The sequence below is a fragment of the Carassius carassius genome, chromosome 39 (assembly GCF_963082965.1).
Source record: "Carassius carassius chromosome 39, fCarCar2.1, whole genome shotgun sequence".
NCBI lineage: Eukaryota > Metazoa > Chordata > Actinopteri > Cypriniformes > Cyprinidae > Carassius > Carassius carassius.
In genome coordinates this window covers 14108214-14133385 of record NC_081793.1, presented here as the reverse complement: position 1 = coordinate 14133385, position 25172 = coordinate 14108214, and the positions used below count along the sequence as shown (strand labels likewise).

The window sequence follows — 25172 nt, the reverse complement described above, 5'->3', positions numbered from 1 at the left end:
ATAATTATTAATTAAAGTTACATACACTAGATGATTTTTAGATGGGATGAATTAAATCCAGATATTTAAAATAACTTAAAATTAAATTTAATAAATTAAATAAAATTGTTTACTAAAATTAAAATTAAAATTGAATATGTAACATATATGTAATCGTACTGCCTCTTTCTAAACCACGAGTTACTGCGCTGATGACGCCAGCCCCAGTGGCCTAATGGATAAGGCACTGGCCTCCTAAGCCAGGGATTGTGGGTTCGAGTCCCATCTGGGGTGGAAACTTTTTAAACGCTAATAGCGATCCAATAGTTCATTAAAAGCTAAATGTGTGCCTATAAATATAATAATGCTATGCGAACCAGCCTATTAGACTGAAAGCATGTGGAAATTATCTAGCTATTCAGTCATTACCGGCTAGCTGCCACTGAATAACTAGCTTCTAGGATATTAGCCTATATTTGACAAAGTTTGCTTCTAAATTAAACAGCGAATCAGTCAGATCGAGAAAGAAAGCATCGAATTGCACTGGGTTTTCTTTTTGGGCGTCCTAACGGCGGCCTTCGTGAAGGTTCAGAGTAAGTTTGTAGAATTAATTTTGCTCTTTTAATATATAATTTTTGCATGTTTGCATAACATTAGAAGAGTAACGTGTAAAATAAGTTGAATAACACGGATCGGAGTTATAACAAACGCGTAAATTGGTTTCCAAACGAGGCGCCATGAGATATACATATAGAATAAAACATATAAATCAACCATATGAAACCCCCAACACTGTGTGCTCTCTGTTGTCAGAAGGTCAGAGAGCCGCCGTATATTGGGATGCTGTTCAGAGGTCTGTGGTGCTGAAAGAGGATGCAACGGAAGAGGACGGAGATGAATTTGGTTATTTCAGTGACAGTTTATCTGTTTCTGGATGGGGAGTCCTGGGAAATGCAGGCTGGTTATGAACAGTCCCAGGAGAAAAATTAGATGAAATACTTTTTGGCCGGATACCTTGAAGGATACCTTACAGCCTCGTAAGTTAAATATATTGAGTAACCCTTGTGAAAATGGAGAAAACTTAAGAATATGCTTAAAAATATTGCTAAGTGTACACGGCAAAGTGGCATTTATGTATCTTTAAATACTGCATACCGTTTAATGCTGCTGGCATAAATCCATTCACAAAGATTTTGTTTTTAATGCTGTAAAATTAGGGTGTGTATGTTCTAATATTAAGTTAATATTAGGGGCTAAGGTGGGTTAGGATAATTTAGTCTGGCTTTTGTAAGCGTACTTTTTAAAGCATGACAAAAGATTATTGAAACACAGGATTTAAATTGTACCCAAAGGAAACTTTTAATTTTGCATCATAATAAAGTGCACTTTTAAAAAAAAAAAATGTAAGAAACTCCTCTTTTTTTAAATATATACTTTAAAGATATATACTAATAAGTCTGGGTGTATTAGTATACTAAAATACTTTGCCCTGGGTAATAATAACCAAAGTAAACAACATTTCAGTTCATTAACAGCCCGATAACTTTTTATTCACAGACAGATGATGAACCATTATTAAAATATGTATCCTCAGATGATAAAGGATAATAATGTTATGAAACCTCTCAAACGCTTTATGAGGTTAGTGACATTTATTATCTAAATTGATTGCACTATTCCAAAATTAAAATAATAATGTCAGGTATGATAAAATACACCTACTTGCAGTGTATGTACAGACTCCAGACGATACATTACTCATATTAAACATACAATGGCCTACATATACATCACTGTAGTATGTATTCATGTTTTTAGAGGTTTTAAAGACTTTCCAAAATCTTACAATTGTTATTCCTTAAACACATTGTGGTGTGGAAAGATGAGGACCCAAGAGCGATTATGCAAAAGAAAACTTCTTTAATTGAGTAGCGTATCAAAATAACCAGCCTTCGGTAAAACCAGCAAAAGCAGCCGATGAACCGGTACCCAAAAGGTAAACACAAAGTCTTTCAGCAAAGACTCCTTTCCGCTTTCACGATAATCTCAGGTGGCGGGTATGGTCACTGTCCAGAGTACTCGTCAGCACCAGCAGGGCTGGACAGAGAGCAGAGCAACAGGTTAACTCAAGGCACCGTTAGATCTGACCTGAGACTGGAGCACGAGAGGCAGGGTAGGATCCGACACCACAGGACAGGACAGCAACGAGATGGTTGTGAAGCTTCTGCATGTACAGCAAACGAAATAATCAAGCAGAGAGCACAAACACGGGGAACAAGAAATAGCCAGGATGATTAAGGAAAAGAGAGAACAGGTGTGAATCTATAAGCGAGACAGAGGAGAGATAATGAGAAAGAGCTGAAGAGGTGTGTCAGTGTGGCAAAATAACCAGCAGAGGAGGGGGAAGAAGAGAAGGAAAACCGAAACCATGACACACATATATTATTAAACTATGATTAGATGTATCTTTATTAAACTTCCATTCTTTAAAATAGTGAGCAAGACTCATGGACAAGAACATAAGACTGATCCTTTGTGGCATCATGTGGGTCTTCTAGTGGCTCAGATGGATGGACTGCATGCTGTGGCAGGATACTGGGCCAAAAGTAGACAAGAAACAGTCAGGAAACTTAAATTGTGCATGCATTTCTTTTAGTACTGTACTTCTCATTCTGCGAGTGCGGTAACACTCATATAGACATTTGCAAAGGCCTAGGTTTCTCAAGTTAACTTTTTAATATTTTTATTCGTTCATTGATAGTGATGACTTATATGCTTGTGGATGAATTTCTCAATGGTATTGGGGATTTGCTAGGTTTAATCCCTGTTCTCAAATGGCATTCCAACTCTTCTTCTGACTCTTTCAGAATGCCAGGCATGAGTCACTGGTCTGCTCTCATCAAGGTTAGAGGTAAAATGATGCCTTCACCTCATGACTATAATCACATATTCTGGATTGGGACCAAATGTAATTGGAATGTTCCAATTAAAAAAAAAACATATCATGTTTTTTTTTTTCGGTAGCACTAATCTGAACATTTGGGACTGCCTGAGATTGACATGGCCTTCATTCCATCCAAACCTTTGCCAGTGTTGTATTTTCCAGCTTTAATAGTTCTGTGCCCATTTTATCTGCAGATCTGGCTGTGAGAATCTGTTGCTTGGTCAATACAGCTGGTTCACCTATTCTCCCATCATGAGAATCTACAACTGCATCTACAACAGCACTGGGACTTATAAAAAATAAATGTACAAGCAGACTGTCCTTTAGCAGCTATTTATAGGCAGATGTTTGTCTTTTATAATTCAAACAGTTTCTTGCATCATTTCCAGGGATCTTGTCAATTCTGGATGATTTTTATTCGCTGGGAACAGGGTTGTTTGTATCTCAGACCCCAAACTATGTGTTTAACTTTTGCGTTCCACAGATTAAGAAATGCGGTAACACTTCAGTATAGGGATAAACTCTCTCTATTAACTAGTTGCTTATTAGCATGCCTATTATTAACATATTGGCTGTTTATTAATACTTATAAAGTACATATTCAGCAGAACCATATTCTACATCCCTAATCCTACCTAATACCTAAACTTAACAATTACCTTATTAATAAGCAGAAAATTAGAAGTTAGTTGAGGCAAAATAGTTTTTTAATAGTGAGAACTGGACCTTAAAATAAAGTGTGACCAGAAATTTTGAATGGGGACGAGTAAAAGATGACAGTAATGTTATTTTTTTTGGTGAACTTACCTCACAGCAATAGATACACTGGAATAGCTAATAATATAACTATACAGTGGGTATAAAAAATAATGACCCGCCCTTTAAAATAATAACATTTTGTTGCTTTGCAACTTGCCAGAAAAGGGACAAAGTGTTTGTTTTATCCAGCTGTATTTACTCAGTGCAACTTATGACATCCAAGTGAAAGATATAACACCAACACACCAGAAAAAAATAAAAAACAGAATCACTGGGTTGAAAAAATGATCACCCTGTATACTGTGTCAGTATTTGGTTTAACCACCTTTTGCTTTAATTACAGCCTTTAGTCTGTTGGGATATGCCTCTACTAACTTTGCACATCTAGACTGCATTGATGCTGAGCATTTGTGTACTGCAATCTTCAAGTCATGATGGTCATGATTTAATGGGATTTAAGTCTGGGCTCTGACTAGGCCATGTAAGGATGTTCACCTTTTTCTCCTTTAACCACTGTGTGGTCAGTTTTGTCATTGGAAGGTAAACTGTCTTCCCATTGACAACTTGCTAGAAGAGGGCATCAGATTTCCCTCAAGAATTTGATGGTATTTTGCCCCATCTATTTTTCCTTCTATCCTGATAAGTGCTCCACTCCCTTCTGCAAAGAAACACCCCAATAACAGGATATCACCACCTCCATGCTTTTTCTGCAGCAATGCTGTTATTTGGATGGTGAGATGTATTGGATTTTCGGCAGATATATCGTTTGGTGCTGGGGAAAAATTGTTCTTCATCTGCCTCAGAATCTTCAATGTGTGTTTTGGCAAAGCTCAGTCCTGACTGCATTTGGCCTTTCTTGAGGTTTTTATTCTTCTAGCAAACCTTCCATACAAGCCACATTTGTGGAGAATTTGTGTTATTGTCACATACACACAATGACCACTCTTGGTCGTAAATTCCTGCAGCTGCAGTTCCCGTAGGCCTCTTGGAAGCCTCTCTGACCAGTTTCCTCTTGTTTTTTCATCCAGTTTGGAGCAACATCCTGATCTTTGTTCTACCAAATACCTTCCACTTCTTAATAATAGACTTCACTGTGCTTCTAGGCATTGATAAATCTTTGACTTTTTTTTTTTTTTATCCATCTCCTGACTTGTGCCTGTCCACAACTTTATTCCAGAGATCTTTTTACATTGCATGGCACACAATCTTATAGGATGCACCGAGTAAATACAGCTGGATAAAACAAAAAACATGTGTCCGTCATCATTTCAGGACAGAAAGCAACAAAATGTGATGTTTTTTTTAAAGGGGGGTGAAATTAATCAAAACTTTTTCTTCAAACTGAACTGCCCTCTTGATTAGTAGCACTCTGTCATATTAGATTACAGATATTACCCATATTCAAAAAAGCACCCTTGTGAATCCATCTGCTGCCGAAATGATCTGATGCTCCGACGACCTCATCCAGGAAGCTGTTATGATACTAAGGTAGAAATAGGATGTTTTGGTCTAAATGTTATTATTACATAAAACCCAGTAAAGATACAGTGCGATTCTAATGGAGCTTGCAAAAATGTATTACAGTTTATCACATCGCCCAGATGTTTTTGGCTGAAGGTTTGAATGGATCCACTACTCAGAATGGTCTTCCACTTTTCTCTTGGAGCTGTTTTAATCTGACAGCTCATCATGGGCTCTCTCAGACCTACAATGTTACATTCATCACCATGCAGCCCCTGCTCTTTGGTTCCAGAGATCAAGCTACGACTGATAGTAGTCTGGTACAGTGTATGAACAGCAGTCTAGAGGATACAGGTGCAAGACTTTGAAAGCATTTAACCAACTTTGCATCATATATTTACAGGCATTGGGAACATTTTTGCCCCATAAAACTTTGCAACTGACTGCATAATACTTCCAGTCAGTGCTCGGCATATGTTTATGCAATAAATGACTACAGTAACAATATTTGCCCTAACTTGACAGCCAAACTGATATGTCTGTTATAATGACAAAGCTCTTGGTTATAAATATAAGCAAATTACATTACAAAAAAAATTAGCAATACAGTCATTTAAGATTAAGATAAACTGATCTGAACAACGTCAGCAGTGTCAACAAACCTTTTCACTGGAGAAAAGCAATAGCATCATTCACAGAGAACTTGATAAGTTAAAACAGCCTAGATTTGTTTATTACAAACACAGAGCTTTTCACTTCACAAGATGTTAAATGGAGATGGATTGTTAAGTGTTTATCAGCTGTCTGTTCTCATTCTGATGGATGACCTAATGGTCATAATAATATTAATAAAACCTAATGGTCGAAACATTGCATCATTAAATTATTTTTATGGAGCATTTACATCAGTGTGCGGACAATACGTTTGTATTTTTGCTCAATCTGATGGCACCCATTCCCAAGTGATGTAATGCTAAATTTCTCCAAATCTGTTCCGATGAAGAAACAAACTCATCTATATCTTGGATGCCCTGAGGGTGAATACATTTTTAGCAAATTTTCATTTTTGGGTGAACCATTCCTTTAAAAGTATCAATTATATTAAAAGTATTAGATTTTTTTTTTTTTTTGACTTATATAACTCTATTCTCTGTCATTGCAAGCTGAATAATTTGTAACTACAGGCTGAATAATATTGAATTTACAACATCAATCTACACAATAAATAGATGTAGAATTTTATTTTGTGTTGGAAATTATATATGGGGTCAAAAGTGTGAAACATTTAGTAAAAAGGCTTAAGAGGATAAATACCCTTCGAACCCACCTTAATATTCAGAATAGTGGTTTTCAACTGACACTTTTTAAAGCTTGTATCTTTGATTATTTATGTATCTTTGATCATCTTTAATATTATCAGCACAACAAACGGTATTAAAGTTGTTCCTCTTTTGCTTTACCTGCAGCACTCGATCTTCATAGCTTACCTAAGTATGTGTAAAACCTGACAATTCTTTTGTCAGGAACATTTGAGAATGAACCAGAGAGCAAGTCGACTGTCCTAAACAGGATCTTAAATACTCATTGCTGTTAATGCATAAACGCAATCAGCATCCTAGAATCTGCGCAGGAACAAGAAGTACAAGAAGAATCTGCGCAGGTTTCTGCGTCAAAAGTTCATCACCGTGCATGTAGGCGGGGCGACCACGTCTCAGGATACGAGCCAATCAACTGCCGCGCTTGTTCTACTTTCATGAAACAAACAAAACCAGCAGCACACCGCTTCACCGCTTCGCCGCGGGAGACAGAACGGCACTAGAACAGCCTCCGAGCCGCACCGACAGTCCGCATACACACCGCGCACCAGCCTCAGTGTAGTGCCCTAATGGCAACGGAGGAAAAAGGAAAAACGGCGGCGCCTCAGGCTTTACCGGAAACGAAATCCCTTTCAGCAACACACAACAATCTGAACAATAACAACAACAACAATAATAACAACAAAGACAATGAGGGAGGTGAAGGAGCCACACCAGCCACATCCACTACTGTTGAGCCCGGGGGCGCTGAAAATATCATAGGGAACGGTTCAACGGTTAATACAACCGGAGGCAATAACGGCAAATGGGTCCGTCTCAACGTCGGGGGGACGGTGTTTCTAACGACACGACAGACGCTGCTAAAGGAACAAACTTCATTTCTGTACCGACTGTGTCAGCAGCAGGACTTACATTCTGACACGGTAAGACAGCCAAGAGTGATGTTAGTGTATGACTGTGTGTTAATGATGCGGCGGGCGTCAGATGGATGCGCACGTGCTGCTCTGCTTAATGACGCGGACCCCCAGTGTTTGTGCATTTGAGCAGCATCGCAGTGTTTAGCCAGAAATATCCATAATTAATGTGATCCACCTGAAGCTGATTTTGATTTGTGAAGCAGATCTCTTGATAGGTTTATCACCAGATCATCGGTACACCCTCAATTTATTATAAGGTTGAATCTCATGAATCTGTATTTTGCATGCAGATAATAAAGCAATTATTTTTGTATTATTATTGAATAATCACTTGTTTAATATTTAACGATTTAATAATGATAATAATAAAGAAACTAATGTTTAAGTTATTCAATATCAATATTAATGTTATTTATATCAATATTATTCATACAATATTTTTATCAGGCAGTAATTGATGTAATCATATTATTATTATTATATATTTTTTCATTTTAACATTATTATTTATTACATTGGTGAATCACACAGCCAATTAAGCATGTAAATCAGTAACTGTCAAATAAAATTGTGTCATCTTTTACTCATCCTCATGTCATTCCAAACCTGTATGCATTTCTTTCTTGTGTGGAACACAAAAGAAGATATTTGGATGAAAGTTGGGAACCAAACCACATTGGAGACTTGAATAGACACAAACATTTCTCCAAATATCTTCTTCCACAGAAATAAGTTTGACAGTTTTGGAATGACATGAGGGTGAGTGAATAATGACGTAATTTAAATTTTTAGGTGTAGTGTCCCTTTAAAGTTAGGATGCTTCTTGTAAAATGAGGCATAAGATAATCCAAATAAAGCATCCATATCTTTATAGAACTGATCTGTCAGAATGTAGAGCACATGCCAGGAGTTCCAGTGGGACCAAAGCAAATATCACCTTATGCCAACTCTTATGTGAAGGGGGCCTTATCACTGACCCACTGCAATATTTTTTTTTCTTCTGGCAGCAAAGGTTAATATATTACACTGTTGGCTGATGTCTTTGTGTCTACTTGGAAGGCCCGAAACAGGATTTTATTCTAGTTAGATGTAAAATATAATTTTCAATATCTCTAATACCTACAACCTGCAATAAGGTACTTATTACTGTTTTACATTTTAAACACATCATGACAATGAGATAATAAATAAGGTCAGCGGATGGAGAATATATGAAATCTGTGGATGATTTTGTATTGAATTGTATTTTTTGCATACCGGTATATAGAAATGGATATATTTTTGGCATGGCACCATATGTTCTCCCATGTGCCATCAGAAATGGTTTCAATTATATATTTTAGTTATTTTTCTCCATATTACAGTAATGAGGACAGTAATGAGTAATTTTTTTTTTGTCGTGATTTTTGTTTTCCTAATTCTTGGTTGAAAAGAATTAGGAACACATACAGACACATATACAGTGAGTGTATGTGTATGGGTGTATGTTATTTTTATTTTTAGCTCCCATTTACTCTTACAGCATTAAGGCATACAAAAAGTATTAGACTTAACAGATGGTACTCTGCCTTCACAGTATCCACCCCCTCCCAAGCTATCCTCTTATTCCCCACTCAAAGCACCTCCATCTCCACAGTAAGTGATGAGGCAGAGACGATCTCCCATCACAGCTCAGTTATTACTGGCTGCTGTGGTGTTGTGTGCTCTCTCTGGTCTGTTCTTCATTGGTGGTTTACATGCATTTTTCCTTTTCAAATAGTTTCAAAAAGTTGATATAGTAAAATGATATATATGTATAATCCTTGTGTTGAGCAATTGTTGCTCACAGAAAATTGTATGTAATTGAGAATTTGACCATGACAAATTGTAATTGAAAATTCTGTCTTCATTTACTCACCCTCGTGTCGTTCCAAAATCATATGATTTTCTTAAAAGATTTTGAAGAATGTTGGTAACCAAACAGTTTTGGTTTCCATTGACTTCTGTTGTTTTTTGACTGTAAAACGGAAGTCAATGGGAACAAAACAGTTCCACAGAAGAAAGTCAGTCATACCGTTTTGGAATGACATGAGGGTGAGTAAATGAAGAAAGAATTTCCATTTTTGGGTGCAAAACCCTTTTAAAACATGGCCTTTTTATTTTTTTTCATGAGGAGGTTTTGGCTATTATTATAGTGAATATTATTAGCTAGTTCAACTATTTGAATGAATATGTGCATAAGCCAGAATTGATGAAGTTTAAATCATTTTTTCGGCCTTCTTATAGCATGCTGTGAGGCTTTGCATGGCACAGGTCATTATGCAGTTCTGTTTTGAAATGAATAAGCTCTTTGTTTGCCTACCAGGTATTTCCCATGGGATGCTGCTATTTCCCCATTGGGACCAGGTTCTTATAATTCATTGAGCAACTGCAGAGTTTAATGTTAATGGAAGATGAGTTGAGCACGGACAGATAGCAGACATGTTTGATGTTTGATTTTTGTGTGTTTAGGACATATACAGTAGTATTATGTGTTAAATCCTCTTGTTCTTATGAAGTGCTGAGTTGGGGGGCCAGCTTGTCTCTTCTGACTCACTGCAGGAGTCATGCGCAGGTGTTGTCATGCCTGCTGTCAAGTCTAGTCATGTCTTATGTGATGCTGTCTGCTGCACTTCCTGTTTCGAAAATGGGATTTTTGTATGTGTGTGCAAACTGCAAATGATGTTCTGTGCTACTATTGATGTATATAATGAAAATATCTCCTGAATGCTTTTTCAACTATATGATATTTATTTTGAAGTTCATGTCCATGTTGTGAATCTGGAGTGAGTCACATGCAGGGTCCACAATGAATGGAAGGTTAAATAATAAAGTTTAACAGGCATATTTCATATGGGCCATGCAACTGTATGTTACATTATTTATTTAAAACTATACATTAATGTTAATAATAAATAATAACTATACACTACTGTTAATTAAAAAATAAAATAATAATAATACTTTTATTAAGCAAGGTCATGTTATATTGATAAAATATTACATTTACATTACATTTACATTTATTCATTTAGCAGACGCTTTTATCCAAAGCGACTTACAGATGAGGACAGTGGAAGCAATCAAAAACAACAAAAAGAGCAATGATACATAAGTGCTATAACAAGTCTCAGTTAGGTTAACACAGTACACCTAGCATGGGATTTTAAGTAATAAAAATAAATAAATAAAATTAAAAAAATAACCGATAGAATAAAAAAAGAATAGAGCAAGCTAGTGTTGTCACGGTACCAAAATTTCAGTATTCGGTACCGATACCAGTGAAAATCCAGGGTTCTCGGTACCAATTTCGGTACCAAAGCAAAACACAAAAATATGATTAAAGAATATTAAAATTATAAATAAATTTTTATCACTAAAAATAAAACCAATGCCATTCTTTATACTTATTTACAATTGTGTTTAAAGTTCTTCTACAAGTAATATAATTATGAAAAACAGTAAACAAGTTTCACCCAAATTTAATTTGTCATTTAATTTATGAAATTTAAACCCATTTTATTTTTTGGTAAATAAAGGGGATTTGCTGTTAAAATTAAAACATGGAAGAAATATTGTGTGATTAATTTTTAATTAACAGTAGTAGCAGTATCACATACATTTTACAAAATAATAGTAATATTTCTAGCACAATGCCTTTATGTAAAAATGAATTTTTAATGAATGCATATTTGTCATTTATCTGAACTTAAGACTGGTGGTGATGCTGAAGATATTTTTGTTCATTGAGGGTTTCTGTAAAAAAAAAATAGTAATAGATCATAATAATTATTATTAAAAGATAATAATACTACTAATTCTACCATACTAACAATATACAATGCACTATGGATTGATGAGCTGCTGGGTTCATGAATATTAATCACGTTGTCTGCGTTCGGTCGAACTGATTTGCTGAAATCAAAACAGGGACGGTAAAAGATGAGCGCCAGTCAATGAAATTGACATTTGCGCATTAGCTCCGCCCACTACAGGAAAAACCGGCATATCTTCTGCTTGTTTGAAAATATGAATAGGCTAATTCTAAATGAACTCCATTATTTTGACAGGAGAAGACAACAAAGAATATAGTTTACATGTAGCATGTCGATTCAGCGTGGTAAGACTATCGCTTTCTCTCTTTGCATGTGTGAGAAACAGCGCTATCAGCAAAGCGACGGCGAATCGTGCTCCTTCACACAGAGTTTACAGTTCGGCAAATACAGGTGTACTGTGCGTCCATTGAGATGAATTGAAAAGTACAGATCGCTTGATGGAGAGAGAACTCTGAAGTGCTCAGTCAGTGTTCAGCGAGTGAAAATATATCTGCGGCAATCTTATAATAGCCTCGAACACACGCACACTGGCGAGTAAAATCTAAGAATTTATTAGCCAATGGCTAACAATAGACATAATTTACTCGCCCTGAGTAAAATTTATTCACATATGCGAGTGATTTACTCGCAATGTAGAGGCTGTTTTGACGGTTTTCCGTGAATACCTTTAAATTGACACTGGTTTTACTCAAATGAAACGGTAAAATGCTTGTGAAGTGACTCAGAACGGTTCTGGTGATGTTGTAAGTCCTCATTATTGCAAGCGTCATGCGCTTCAGTCTATGTAGTAAACAAACCATTCATTCATTCGCACAGAGACATGCACGCAGAACATGCAGGATGCAGATTTCAACCAACTTTTGCGGCTTAACATTTACAGATACTGGTCCATATGGAGATTTGATTTGATTAATTTATGCTAATTGTGACAAATTCCGTGACTGTCCATATTAAAATGTAAGTTTCATTTTCATGACTGGATTTTGAGATTCCGTCCGCGTTTTCTGCTTCGCGGAAATCATAGCGCTGTATGCATCCAGAACCGGGTTTGAACGGGTCCTCGGTACCACCGGTACTTACAGAAACCTGGTACCGTGACATTTTCATTTTTTTAGTACCGACTTGGTACCGAAGTACCGGGTATTTTGACAACACTAGAGCAAGCTAGTGTTAGAGATCTTTTCACATACACATACACACACACACACACACACACACACATACAATTGCATAATAAATGAAAAGAAAATAGAATACAAAAAGATTAGAAAGGTAGGTAGATTTTTTTAAAGAATAGAATTAGAATAGTGAATGTTAAAGTTAGAGGGTCAAATAAAGATGGAAGAGATGTGTTTTCAGCCGATTCTTGAAGATGGCTAAGGACTCAGCTGCTCGAATTGAGTTGGGGAGGTCATTCCACCAGGAGGCAACATTTAATTTAAAAGTACGTAAAAGTGACTTTGTGCTTCTTTGGGATGGCACAATCAAGCGACGTTCACTTGCAGAACACAAGCTTCTAGAGGGCACATAAGTCTGAAGTAACAAATTTAGGTAAATGGGTGCAGAGCCAGTGGTAGTTTTGTAGGCAAACATTAATGCCTTGAATTTTATGCGAGCAGCTATTGGAAGCCAGTGCAAGTTGATAAACAGAGGTGTGACGTGTATTCTTTTTGGCTCAATAAAAATGAATCTTGCTGCCGTGTTCTGAATTAATTGTAAAGGTTTGATAGAATTTGCTGGAAGACCTGCCAAGAGGGCATTGCAATAGTCCAGCCTGGAAAGAACAAGAGCTTGAACAAGGATTTGTGCTGCATGTTTCGAAAGAAAGGGCTTGATCTTCTTGATGTTGAATAAAGCAAATCTGCAGGATCGGACAGTTTTAGCAATGTGGTCTGAGAAAGTCAGCTGATCATCAATCATAACTCCAAGGCTTCTAGCTGTTTTTGAAGGAGTTATGGTTGATGTGCCTAACTTGATGGTGAAATTGTAATGAAACGATGGGTTTGCTGGAATCACAAGCAGCTCTGTCTTGGCAAGGTTGAGTTGAAGGTGATGGTCCATCATCCAGGAAGAAATGTCTGTTAGACAGGCTGATATGCGAATAGCAACCGTCGGATCATCAGGATGGAATGAGAGGTAGAGTTGAGTGTCATCAGCATAGCAGTGGTATGAAAAGCCATGTTTCTGAATGACAGAACCTAATGATGCCATGTAGACAGAGAAGAGAAGTGGTCCAAGAACTGAGCCCTGAGGCACCCCAGTAGTTAGATGTTGTGACTTGGACACCTCACCTCTCCAAGATACTTTGAAGGGCCTATCTGATAGGTAAGACTCAAACCATTGAAGTGTGGTTCCTGAGATGCCTTTTGCCAGTAGGGTTGATAGGAGGATCTGGTGGTTAACCGTGTCAAAAGCAGCGGACAGATCAAGCAGGATAAGTACTGAAGATTTGGATTCCGCTCTTGCCAGTCTTAGAGCTTCAACAACTGAGAGCAAGGCTGTCTCAGTTGAATGCCCACTTCTGAAGCCAGATTGGTTGCTGTCAAGGAGGTTGTTGTTTGTGAGAAATGTAGAGACTTGGTTGAACACAGCTCGTTCAAGTGTTTTTGCAATGAAAGGAAGAAGGGAAACTGGTCTGTAGTTCTCTAAAAGAGATGGGTTGAGGTTGGGTTTCTTAAGTAGTGGAGTTATACGTGCCTGTCTAAATGATGAGGGAAAAACACCAGTGTGGAGGGATGTGTTGATGATGTGAGTGAGTGCAGGTACAACTGCAGGAGAAATGGCTTGAAGGAGATGAGATGGAATAGGATCAAGCAGGCAAGTAGTAAGGTGATTAGAAAGGAAGAGTTTTGAGACTTCTGCCTCAGAGAGTGAGGAGAAGGATGTAAATGAGTGTATGTTTGCTGGTGATATGAGCTTGACTGACTGTGGTGTGGAAAATTGTGCACTAATGTGTTTAATTTTATTAATGAAAAACGTTGCAAAAGTCTTCAGCTATTAGAGATGAAGCAGGAGGTGGAGGAGGAGGACAAAGAAGTGAGGAAAATGTTTTAAAAAGCATGCGAGAGTTAGACGAATTGTTAATTTTGTTATGGTAGTATGTCATTTTAGCAGTGGAGACATCAGCAGAGAAGGAAGATAGGAGTGACTGATAAACATTAAGGTCAGTAGTATTTTTGGATTTGCGCCACAACCTTTCAGTAGCTCTAAGCTTAGAACAGTGTTCGCATAGAACATCAGATAACCAAGGGGCAGAAGGGGTGTTACGGGCTGGCCTGGAAGATAAGGGACAAACAGTGTCTAAACAAGATGTAAGAGTGGAGCAGAAAGTATCAGTAGCACTGTTAGCATCCAAAGATGCAAACAGTTTAGGGGAAGGAAGTGAAGATGAAACCATTGCAGATAGCCGGGTGGGTGAAAGTGTGCGTAGGTTACGTCGAAAGATGACATGTGGAGGGGTAAGTGATGTTGCAGGGACCATGTTGAGGTTAAGAGTGAGGAGGAAGTGATCCGACGTGTGCAGTGGAGTAACCAGAACATGATCAGTAGAGCAGTGTCGTGTATAAATAAGGTCCAGTTGGTTGCCTGATTTGTGAGTAGCAGTAGTTGACACTCGGTTGAGATCAAAAGAGGCAAGCAGAGTGTGGAAATCAGCAAACAGAGGTTTATCTAGATGGATGTTGAAATCTCCAAGCATAACTAGGGGAGTACCATCCTCAGAAAAGGTTGAGAGCAACACATCTAATTCATCCAAAAAGTTACCCAGTGGTCCTGGGGGTCGATAGACAACTACAAAATGTATTTTAAAAGGGTAGGTAACAGTAACTGAATGAGATTCAAAGGAGCTGTTGATATCCAAAGATGGTAAAGAATTAAATTTCCAATCATTAGAGATGAGCAGACCAGTATCTCCACCTCTTCCAGTCAAACGGGGGGAGTGGGAAAATGAGAAATTATTGGAGAGTGCTGCAGGTGTAGCAGTGTCCTCTGGTTTGATCCAGGTCTCTGTTAGGGCCATGAGATTAAGCTTTGAATGACTAATAATAGAAGTAATGAAATCAGCTTTGTTTACAGCAGACTGGCAATTCCAGAGACCAATAGAAACCAATTTGTTATAAACAAAAAACAACTGAAATAGAAATGAAACAAGGAGAAGGAAAAAGAGATTAATCGAAACAATACTTATATTCCCTGCCGGTGTCCCTGCCCGGTGGAGTCGCACGGTAGAGTCGATGGTCTTTACACTCTTAGGTCTTCACACGAGGAGGGCTTAACTGGTGGGCTGCTGCGACCGCTGTCGCGGTAGCTATACTAATCTTTTTTTAAATCCGACAAAACGGAAATTGAATTCAGCTGAACGCACTTTACTTTTATCACAACAAAGGTCTAAGCAAGCGCACAACACTGACAACGTATGCGATAGAGTACGAGACCAAACACAGCACGTCTCAACACAGTAAACAAACAAGTTTTTCCTAGCAATGACAACTGCGCTAAATACTAATGAGACAAGAAATAAATACACTTACGATCTGCTTTTAACTCCTGCTGATTTAACTGCTTCTCACAAAGGGTATTTCTTTGCACTCTCTTGGCTGGCGCTTGAACGCATATATATATATATATATATATATATATATATATATAAATATCCAAAAAGGATAAAGCGTCATAAAATCAATCCATTTGAATCAATATGACAGTAAAAATTTGACAGTAAAGACATTTATAATTGTACAAAATAATCATATTTTAAATAAATGATTCTCTTTTGAATGTTCTATTCATCGAAGAATTCTGGGGGAAAAAATTATCCCAGCACAGCTGTTTTCAGCATTGATAATAACAATAAATATTTCTTGAACAAAAAATATGCATATTAGAATGATTTCTGAAGGGTCATGTGACACTGAAAACTGGAGTAATGGCTGCTGTAAATTCAGCTTTACTATAACAGAAAAATATTAAATAAAAAAATATATAAAAATAAAAGACTATAGATTATAGACTATAAGAATAATATTACAAATATTACTGTTTTTACTGTATTTTTGATCAAACAGCTGCAGTCTTGGTGAGCATAAGAGAAAAGTATTTAACATTTTTGACTTGCCAAAGCCACTCTGTTTTTGTGCGCGGTAAGTGTTCATTTTTTATACATGATAAATATCTTCTTTGTGTAGGTATGTTGTTCATGTTCATGTTGTGAATCTGCAAAGCGAGTTATCTTATTTATGCTTTCTTCTTTCTCTACTTAAGTGCTTTTATAACATTGCAGTGCCTCTATGCAGTCTGTTACGCCAACATCTTCCTCTTTCTATTTACCTTTTTCACCCTAGTGCACTTCTGTGCACTCTCTGTTTTTCTTATTGCTGTTTGTGGGTTTTGAGTGCTCATGCCCTGGGCTCAGTTGTGTAATGTTCTCTTTTGAGCATGTTGTAGACTACATGATGTCCTGCTAGAGCTGTGCCGATTTATTAAGGTTCATTAATTGCAGAGAGGAGACTCCAGCCATTCTGGGACAACGACTGTGGCCATGCTAATGTGACCTGCACTCACTGCCACTTTGCACATGCCCTTTGCCCTTTCTTTTCTCTCTTGTGCCAAGTCACATTTTTATCCCCTGGGGCGATGTACTGTTCAGTGCATCCTGTACATCAGTTAAACAGCTTCAGCACTGAGTCAGTGGTACATTTACATAGGGAATTTCCTGACAGTCACCACATTATTAAATAGTAACTAATATTAATAAAATGTTAAATGCATCATGATTAAACAATGTGTATTTATTTTTACATAATATTAGTCCTACATATTTGCCGAAATTATATTTATACATTTATATAGCAAATAATGAAATATCTAATTATTGAGAGAGCTACGATCTCTTTGTTTAGGATGAAACTGGTGCTTATGTGATTGACCGAGACCCCACCTATTTTGGTCCCATACTCAACTATCTGCGACACGGGAAGCTGGTTTATAACAAGGAGTTGGCAGAAGAAGGTCTGTTAATTCACTTTCTTAACTGTTGTTAGTGTATGCTTTTTAAAATGGATGGGCATATTTTAATATTATAATGTATAATTTATATTTAATATTAACACATCATAATTAGGAATGCATAGGTACCATATGATTATTAATTGTATTAATTATTAAAGTCGTCAATATTTCACATTTTCATTTAGCTTAAGGTTTTATAATTTTATTCAAAATCTTTTGATAATAGTTTGTTAACGGCACTATTAGTTGATTTTGGATACGTATCTAATTTGATCTTTGAAAATCACTTGAATATATTTAGCAAATCTCCAAATGAATATCCTTTTTTAATACTGTACATTATAATGTAGTGATGCCTAAATTTACGTGTAGCATTTACAACAATTCATTTTAGCTATTGTTTTATTTGGAATTTCAGTATTGGAGCATATCTAGTCAAAACACCACAAAGCCGTAACAAAATCCATGTTCAGTTTTTAAAAGCAAAGTGTGTCTGTGCCTTCAGGTGTCTTGGAGGAGGCAGAATTCTACAACATCACACCACTGATTAAATTAATCAAAGAGAGGATTCTTGAGCGAGACTCCAAGGCCACACAGGTAATGAGCAGGGCCTTAATCATGCCTCCACCTACCTCAGTTGTCCCTAATGTTTTTTCATTAGTATCAATTTATTCAATTTCTTCATTTTCTCAGCACTGTATTACTGTTCATCTCAGTTTCTACTGTACATGAATGACTATATTTACGTGCTTATGCAACAGCCATCAGTTTCCCACCCACTCATGCCTTTCTTTTCATACTTGCCTTTTGGCATCATCCTTTACTTCCCACCACATTCCTTTTATACACTTCACCAGTCTTCACCCTCTCTCTCCGTCTCTCTTACAGCAGGTACCACCAAAGCATGTGTATCGGGTGTTGCAGTGTCAGGAAGAGGAGCTGACCCAGATGGTGTCCACCATGTCGGACGGCTGGAAGTTTGAGCAGGTCAGCGTGCGCACCTGCCGAAAACCCCGCCCCGGACTGCTCTGGACTGTGGGTTGGACTGACACTGAGTCGATTTCCCTTCCCCTGATCCTAATGCTCCCAGTGTCCAATTCTCCCCTCAGATTCAGAGTCCAGAAACTTAGCTAATGTCTGAAATTAAACTTTGTGCGATTTGCATTCAAATGGATTTTAAATGGTCAGTTGCACCAAACCCTTTTAATCATATTATGCAGGGGTTTTTTGTGCAAAATGACAAATATGTGATATTATTCTGGCTTTGTCAGTATGTAGTTTTGCATATCCCCAATGATATTGTGCACTTTAGTCATGAGCAAAACTACAAAGTAATAAGGCTGATTTATGTCCCACCATATACCAATCAGACATGTTTCTTAATATCAGTTCACTCAGAAATAAAAATTCTCTAATTTTACTCCGTGTCAAGCTATTCCAAACCTGTATACGTTTCTTTCTTCTGTGAAACAGAAAATAATTTTTGAGGAACATTGGTAACCAAACAATGTTGGTGCCTGCCTATTGAATTCCATTGTATGGACAAAAAAACAAACAAACAGATGTCTCTCAAAATATCTTCTTTTGTGCTGCACAGAAGAAAGTCGTAAATGTATACGTAAATGATGACAGAAAGTTCATTTTTGAGCAAACTATCCATTTAAAGAGGTCATATGATGCTTTTTTAAAAATCATTATTTCGTTTATTTGGTGTAACAATATGTTGACATGCTTTAATGTTCCAAAAACATTACATTACAAAAACATTATTGTAGGTCCTCTATGCCCCGCCTCTCTCAAACAGGTTGTTTTCTTCAAAGTCCCTCCTTCTGACAAGTGCAGTCTGCTCTGATTGGCCAGCTGACCCAGCGCATTGTGATTGGCCAACACCGCAAGCACTCGTCGGAAATGTGATGCCTCTTTCCATAATCGCGAGCTTCATCTTTCAAAATAAATGTAAAGACAGTTAATAATGTCCTTAGTTTTACCATCAGCTCAAGCCCGAAAGGGAAATGTGACCGACACAGTGATGAAGCTCGCATGTGTTTGCAGTACACAAGCCATGGACGGTTAAGACAGCTGACTCCACTGTGATGTGACCGTCTCTCTCTCACTCTCTCTCTCTCTCTCTCTCTCTCTCTCTCTCTCTCTCTCTCTCACACACACACACACACAGCGCACAAAACTCTGCATTTGAACAGTCAGTAGAAAATACTTAAACCTCCTCTCCTAAGTTCACGAAACATTCATCAATCAAATGCATTGCTGTTCTGTTGTAATCTTAAAGGTACTGTATGTAAGTTTTTGACTCAACTAAAGCATAAAAATGCCATAATAGGTTTGCAGATATTTAAGAAACATGCTAAGTTAACATGCGTGTTTATTTGAAAAACAATGCTACAGTCAGATATTCTCCTTTGAAAATGTGTGTTTTGGGCTGGATTGTTGGTCTCTGTTTTGGTTTGTGAGACCCACCCACTGCCAGTTTAACCAATTGCCAGTTGGCACAAACATTGCATATTTCATTTCATTCATCGTCAAGTGTGCTTGTTCCTGTTGGTGTCTTCAATCTGGCAACCTGTGTGTGCATCAAATCTGAAGAGGAGGGACTGGGTGAAAAAAAACTTAGAGCTACCGCTGCTGAACATGATGCAAATCTGACACCCATCATATTTTCTCACAAACCTTTTCTGGCCTGCTTTAGGCTTAAAGTCTCTACTAATGAGCTGACGAGTTGAATCGGGTGTGTTAGATGAGGGAGAGTTCTGAGAAATCTTCCTAAATGTGACTCATATATAACAAATACTTACATGCACAGTTTTAAGGTAGCTTTAATCACATTTTTTGTAACTTTATGATTTAACTGACAACATAACTATGACATTGCATGCCCGTAGTTTCATTTGTGCTTTAATATGATATAACGCTATAATATAATACAGCATGCGCCACCATATTTGTGCATGCAAGACCGGAAAATTAATAAAAAATTTATTGAGAAATAGCCTGACAACATCTCATCCGACTTCTCATCAGTTCACTGTTGTTCTAATGACATTCCTTGTCACCTGTACCTTTTCCACATTCATTTGACTAACACCTGGCGCTGAGGTAAAGTTGGAGAGCATGTCTGAAAAATCTCCCATTTGACATGGTCTTAAAGTTTCGCCTATGTGTTAATTGCATTAAATATTTTTTTACGCATTAACATCACTGGTTTACACAAAAATTATACAAACATTATGCAAACCAGGCTTAAGAATAACAATATCAATATCAGCACTATCAATATGTCAAACTCCTCTGAGAAGTTATTATTTTGCTTTAAAGTACACCCATTTACATTGGATGTAAATTGCATCTAAAACAAACTGAAAAGAAAACTTGGTAAACCTCACAAATAGTCTCTTGGAAAATGACTATTTGCCCAAATTCTCTAATGTCTAATAATGTTTTTGGCACAGCTGACCAGGCATTGCATCCATCTTGATGTTTTCCTTCATTTCCTTACCCCTTTCCTTCAGTCCCAAGTACCTCATGATGAAAGACCTTCTCTCTCTCTCTCTCTTTCTTGGCTGTTACAAGATGGTGAACATTGGCTCATCTTACAGCTATGGAACAGAGGACCAGGCTGAATTTCTCTGTGTGGTGTCGAAAGAGCTGCATACCTCAGGTGGAGGTTTGGGGACAGAGCAGAGCCACAAGACTAAGGTTTGAGGACCTACAGAGACACAAACTCATTTTACGCACTCACTTTATGATCGTGCCATCTCACAAACACTAAAGCACAGTTCCAGTGACTCATTCCTCCAAAACATGCTTACAGCGTACAAAATCTGCATCTTTTCATCTCATTCCACATCAGTAGCCTTGAGATCCATTTGCACACCTACTCTTCACATATTCATAAATCTTTTTTTTTTTTTTTTGCTATGCCATCATCTGTCGTGCTGCGATCCCTCTGGTTTCTGTTCACCCTGTTGTCCACTCATAACACAACTAGACCTCGGACACACAGGTGGAGGATGGAGCGAGGGAGGAAGAGGAGGATGAGGATGAGGAAGAGGGAGAGAGAAATGCCACCCCCAATGAGTGGATTAGAGATTAGCAGAAACATGTGTCAAAGGAATTGGTGAGGAAATGCCGACATGTTGGTTGTATTAGTGGTAGATGTCTTTAATCTAGCAGTCGGACGGTTTCGGTAAATTGCATTTCAGTGCATCAAATTAAACTATTTCTTATGAACAACAGTAAATATATATGGAATTGTTTGACTGTAAAAATAGTCCTCTCATGTAAGGTTGTAGTTTTACTTAGCTTTTATGAGAACAGTGCATTGAAATGCAATAGCCTTCACCTCGTAGAAACTTCCAAGCATGATTTTCTTTTAAGTAACTATTAAAAACAATTCATAAGTTTGCAGACAATCTATTGTACAACTTGAATAAATATAGCTTTAAAAAAAGGGATTTTTAACACAGGTCGTTAGACCAGAAATGGTGAGCGAATGACTCCTCAATATTTAGCACAGCGTCTGTTCCATGAATTGCCATTGTATCACTGCCATCTCCACCCATATCCACATCTTCAGCAAAACTGATCTTTGTGTTATATGGAATATACAAGGTGGCATATTTGACAATCTACACTACCCATATCAGAAATGATTATTAATTATATATTTCTGTAGATATACACTGCTATTCAAAAGTTTGGGGTCTGTAATATATTTGACATCCCTTATGCTCACCCAAGGCTGCATTTATTTGATCAAAAATACAGATAAAGATGTCGAGTAACTCCGACATTGTTCTGTCAGGGGATGTTAAAGGGACACGGACTGTGTATATTTCTTATTTTTGCAAAGGTCCCTTTAGGGGCTCTATAGGATGTAAAAAAAAAACTGCATAGCCTTCCTATGCATAGCTAAAGGTGATTTTTTATGATGTGCCTGACTGAAAAATAAACTTCTCGTTTGTTTTACACATTATAAAACAGATTGTTTTGGGATTCTAAAAAATGCAGGTTTTTCAAATTATCTTTTATTGAACAATATGGCAGTGTGTTTTGTCCTCGAGGGGCTTAATCGATCTTAATCGTCAAACCAACATTTAACACTGTAAGTGTTGCTAATACGTTCAGTAAATAAATGGATATGGTGCAGTGAAGTTATCCAATCACAGCAGTGGGCTTTTACTTCTGTAAAAGTGTTTTTCACGGAGAGTGAACATTTGTACAAATATTAGATCTTTTTGGTACAAATTTTTTAGCAAACTTTATGACCCCATTACTACATTTCTTATTATTAATTCTAAAAAACATTAGTCTTGCTAAATATTTTTGTGGATACTGTGATACTTTTAATCAATTCCAATTAGATTTAGAAGAACAGCATTTATTTAAAATCTATTGTAACATTATAAATGTCTTTGTCACATTTGGTCAATTTAATGCAATTTTTGAATATAATATAATATAATTAATTTTTTTTTTTTTTTTATCTTACTGACCACAAACAGTTGAACGGTAGTGTATTTCTGTGTCTATAAGATCTTTTCCAACTCTCTTGCAGCTGTTCCAGATCCATGGATCCCGGCTGTAGGATGCAAAAAAATTTTTTCTAGATATCCATTTTATCATGTGCTCATGATGCTGTTTTTATAGCCATACTTTTTGAATAACGGGTATTAGCAGGAGACAAGAACTTCACATCCAGCAGCAAAAAAAAGAAAAATGTTTTAAATTGAAATGTTCCTGAAAGAAAAAAGTACTTAAGGTATTAAAAAATACACTGTTACTTACAATTACTATCTTAGTACATGGCCTGTTACCAAAGAGCGCAACCTAGTTATGGGATACTTCACAAAATATGAAGCATTTAACAAAAACTAAAGAACTTAGTCTGGTTTAGTCAGGAAATACATTGTCATCAAGGATGGAAAGACTGTGTGGATTTGAGACCGTAATCAGTTATTTAGAGTTTAGGTTTTGCACTTTTATTATAGCAGAAGAAGGGCGGCTCTGCTACATGAACAGGTCAAGTTCTGTTCCATTTAGCATCAGCTGTGGGTAAAGTGCCAGCAGTGTCACCCTGGCAGAACACCAGCAGTACACTTTAGCCCCATTTACAGTCTGCGGCGGTTCATTTTGATAGTCGCTGGCGCCAGCTGGAAGGTCAGAGTGTCGTTAGAGGTCATGATATTGTGATTCTGCTTGTGTTTGTTATGGATTTTTAAAAGGTCCTGTGCAGAGTTTACTTAAAATGAAGTTCAGATAATGTGCTGGATTATGATATTGTGTCACTTGTTAATGTGTTTTGTGTGAAGGCTAGATTGCTTTCAAAGGAACAAAGCCTGGCAATCAATATCGCTCAAATCGACATGCCTCAATTCAACAAATGATCAAGCACTTTTTGCTCCCTTTAGCCTACAGCCGTGCATACTAGCATTCTTTGGGTTTTTTATGTGCTGTGGGCTGGTTTGCATGCATAAGCTTGTATTATTAAATATGCTATAGTTTTGCACAAATTTGCAAAGATAAAGTGGCCCCAAAACATGTTTGAACACTTAAGCCACATTTAAACATATATGAATGTAATTGCATTATATAACAGAATAACAAACCAAGTGGCTGATAGCCCAAGCACACTTTTTAAAAAGGAAGTTTATTAGGTTTTTGTAGTTACTCTGATGGCAAACTGGTTTCACTGATCATGTATATGCTAAAAAAATAGCCTTGGGACCAGTCGATTAAAAATAATTTAAAGAAATGCTTATTTCTGAGAAAAGGTCATGCTTTATTTGTTTGCAGATGCCACTTGGTCTGATATTTCCTATTTAATGCAGTAAAATTCATTTTTAAATGCGTTTTAAATGTCACTTAAGTGTTTAGAAACTGTATTTGGATGGGTAAAATAATTTGTTGTCATGTTTGATGATAGCATTATCAGTCAAGACTGACTTAAAATTGTCTTTCTGTAAACATATGTTTAATCTGTTTGTAATCGCAACAAGACCTGTTACGATTATAACTGCATTTATACAGAGGAAAGGGGTGTTTGCAAACACAATTTTGTAGCTCAGTGTGTTACTGTGTCAATCGATTCTTACTCTGTCCCCGTTAGCTGCCACTATGTTCTAGAGCTGTGAGGATAACAATTGTGTCTAGACAGAGAACAGTGAACTATATGAAACCGAGATATCAGACTCCAACTGTTTAGAAACAACTGATGTAGAAGCAGCAAAAGTTTTGATACAAAATACATATTATTAGCCTGTCAGTGCTGTAGTCTTTTCTTTAAAGTTTGTACTGGTGTGTTGAAAAAAATCTTATCACTGCATTGAATTTTAGAAGTATGTTTTAATTTTAAAGTTTATCTTGTAAGTGTTGATAGCATTATTTTATATGGCCTTTTTTATAATCATACTGTGTCATCATTTGTATTTATTTTAGTCTTATAAATGTCAGATTATGTTGCTTGTCAGGGCACAGGTGATGTTTTGGTTTATATTGAATTTTATTTTGTACACATGTAATGCCCATTTTATTTTTTAAGCTTTTGCTTCATGTATGTTATGTTACAGTGTCATCAAAATTAAGTAATAGTTTGCACTCTTACTTTCATGTTCGACTATTTTTATATTTATAGGCAGTGTGTATACCATACTTCCACTCTTGAGCTCTCACATTTCACTTATTTATTACATATGGGATGTTTATTGGCTTATTTTATTTTTCTTGGTTTAAAAGTTAATAGAATTGTATTTATTTTGTGTTTTCTTTAATTACTGTACTTTAGATTTAATGTTAAATGATGTACTTTAATTCATACACACTGTATATTTCATGACTTTTGATTAGCATTGAAAGCACATTAGCTTGTTAAGACAAACCCCTCAAATTAAGAAAACATTTAGTAATAAAAACTTAAAGGGTT

The 25172-nt window shown here is 36.8% G+C and overlaps 1 protein-coding gene, 1 non-coding gene and 1 pseudogene across 7 annotated transcripts; all 3 read left to right on the top strand.

The window, feature by feature from the left end:
- The first annotated feature begins 200 nt into the window (after positions 1-200).
- On the top strand, positions 201-273 carry trnar-ccu (transfer RNA arginine (anticodon CCU)). The gene has a single exon. It is a non-coding gene; the product is annotated as a tRNA-Arg (tRNA).
- A 443-nt stretch (positions 274-716) lies between these two features.
- Positions 717-3129, top strand: LOC132120965 (phospholipase B-like 1; annotated as a pseudogene).
- A 3697-nt stretch (positions 3130-6826) lies between these two features.
- Positions 6827-24959, top strand: LOC132121443 (BTB/POZ domain-containing protein KCTD5-like). 6 transcript variants are annotated; one of them, XM_059530814.1, is made up of 7 exons: positions 6827-7382; positions 17128-17236; positions 17742-17833; positions 18128-18271; positions 20822-20947; positions 21240-21368; positions 22809-24959. In XM_059530814.1, the coding sequence occupies exons 1-6, from the start codon at positions 7029-7031 to the stop codon at positions 21342-21344; spliced, it is 930 nt and encodes a 309-aa protein (XP_059386797.1). In that variant the 5' UTR covers positions 6827-7028; the 3' UTR covers positions 21345-21368; positions 22809-24959. The 6 variants fall into 6 exon arrangements, with proteins under 6 accessions (XP_059386797.1, XP_059386795.1, XP_059386800.1 ...); XM_059530812.1 differs by having other exon boundaries at positions 6835-7382; positions 18125-18271; XM_059530816.1 differs by having other exon boundaries at positions 6843-7382; positions 18128-18223.
- Positions 24960-25172: the final 213 nt, after the last annotated feature.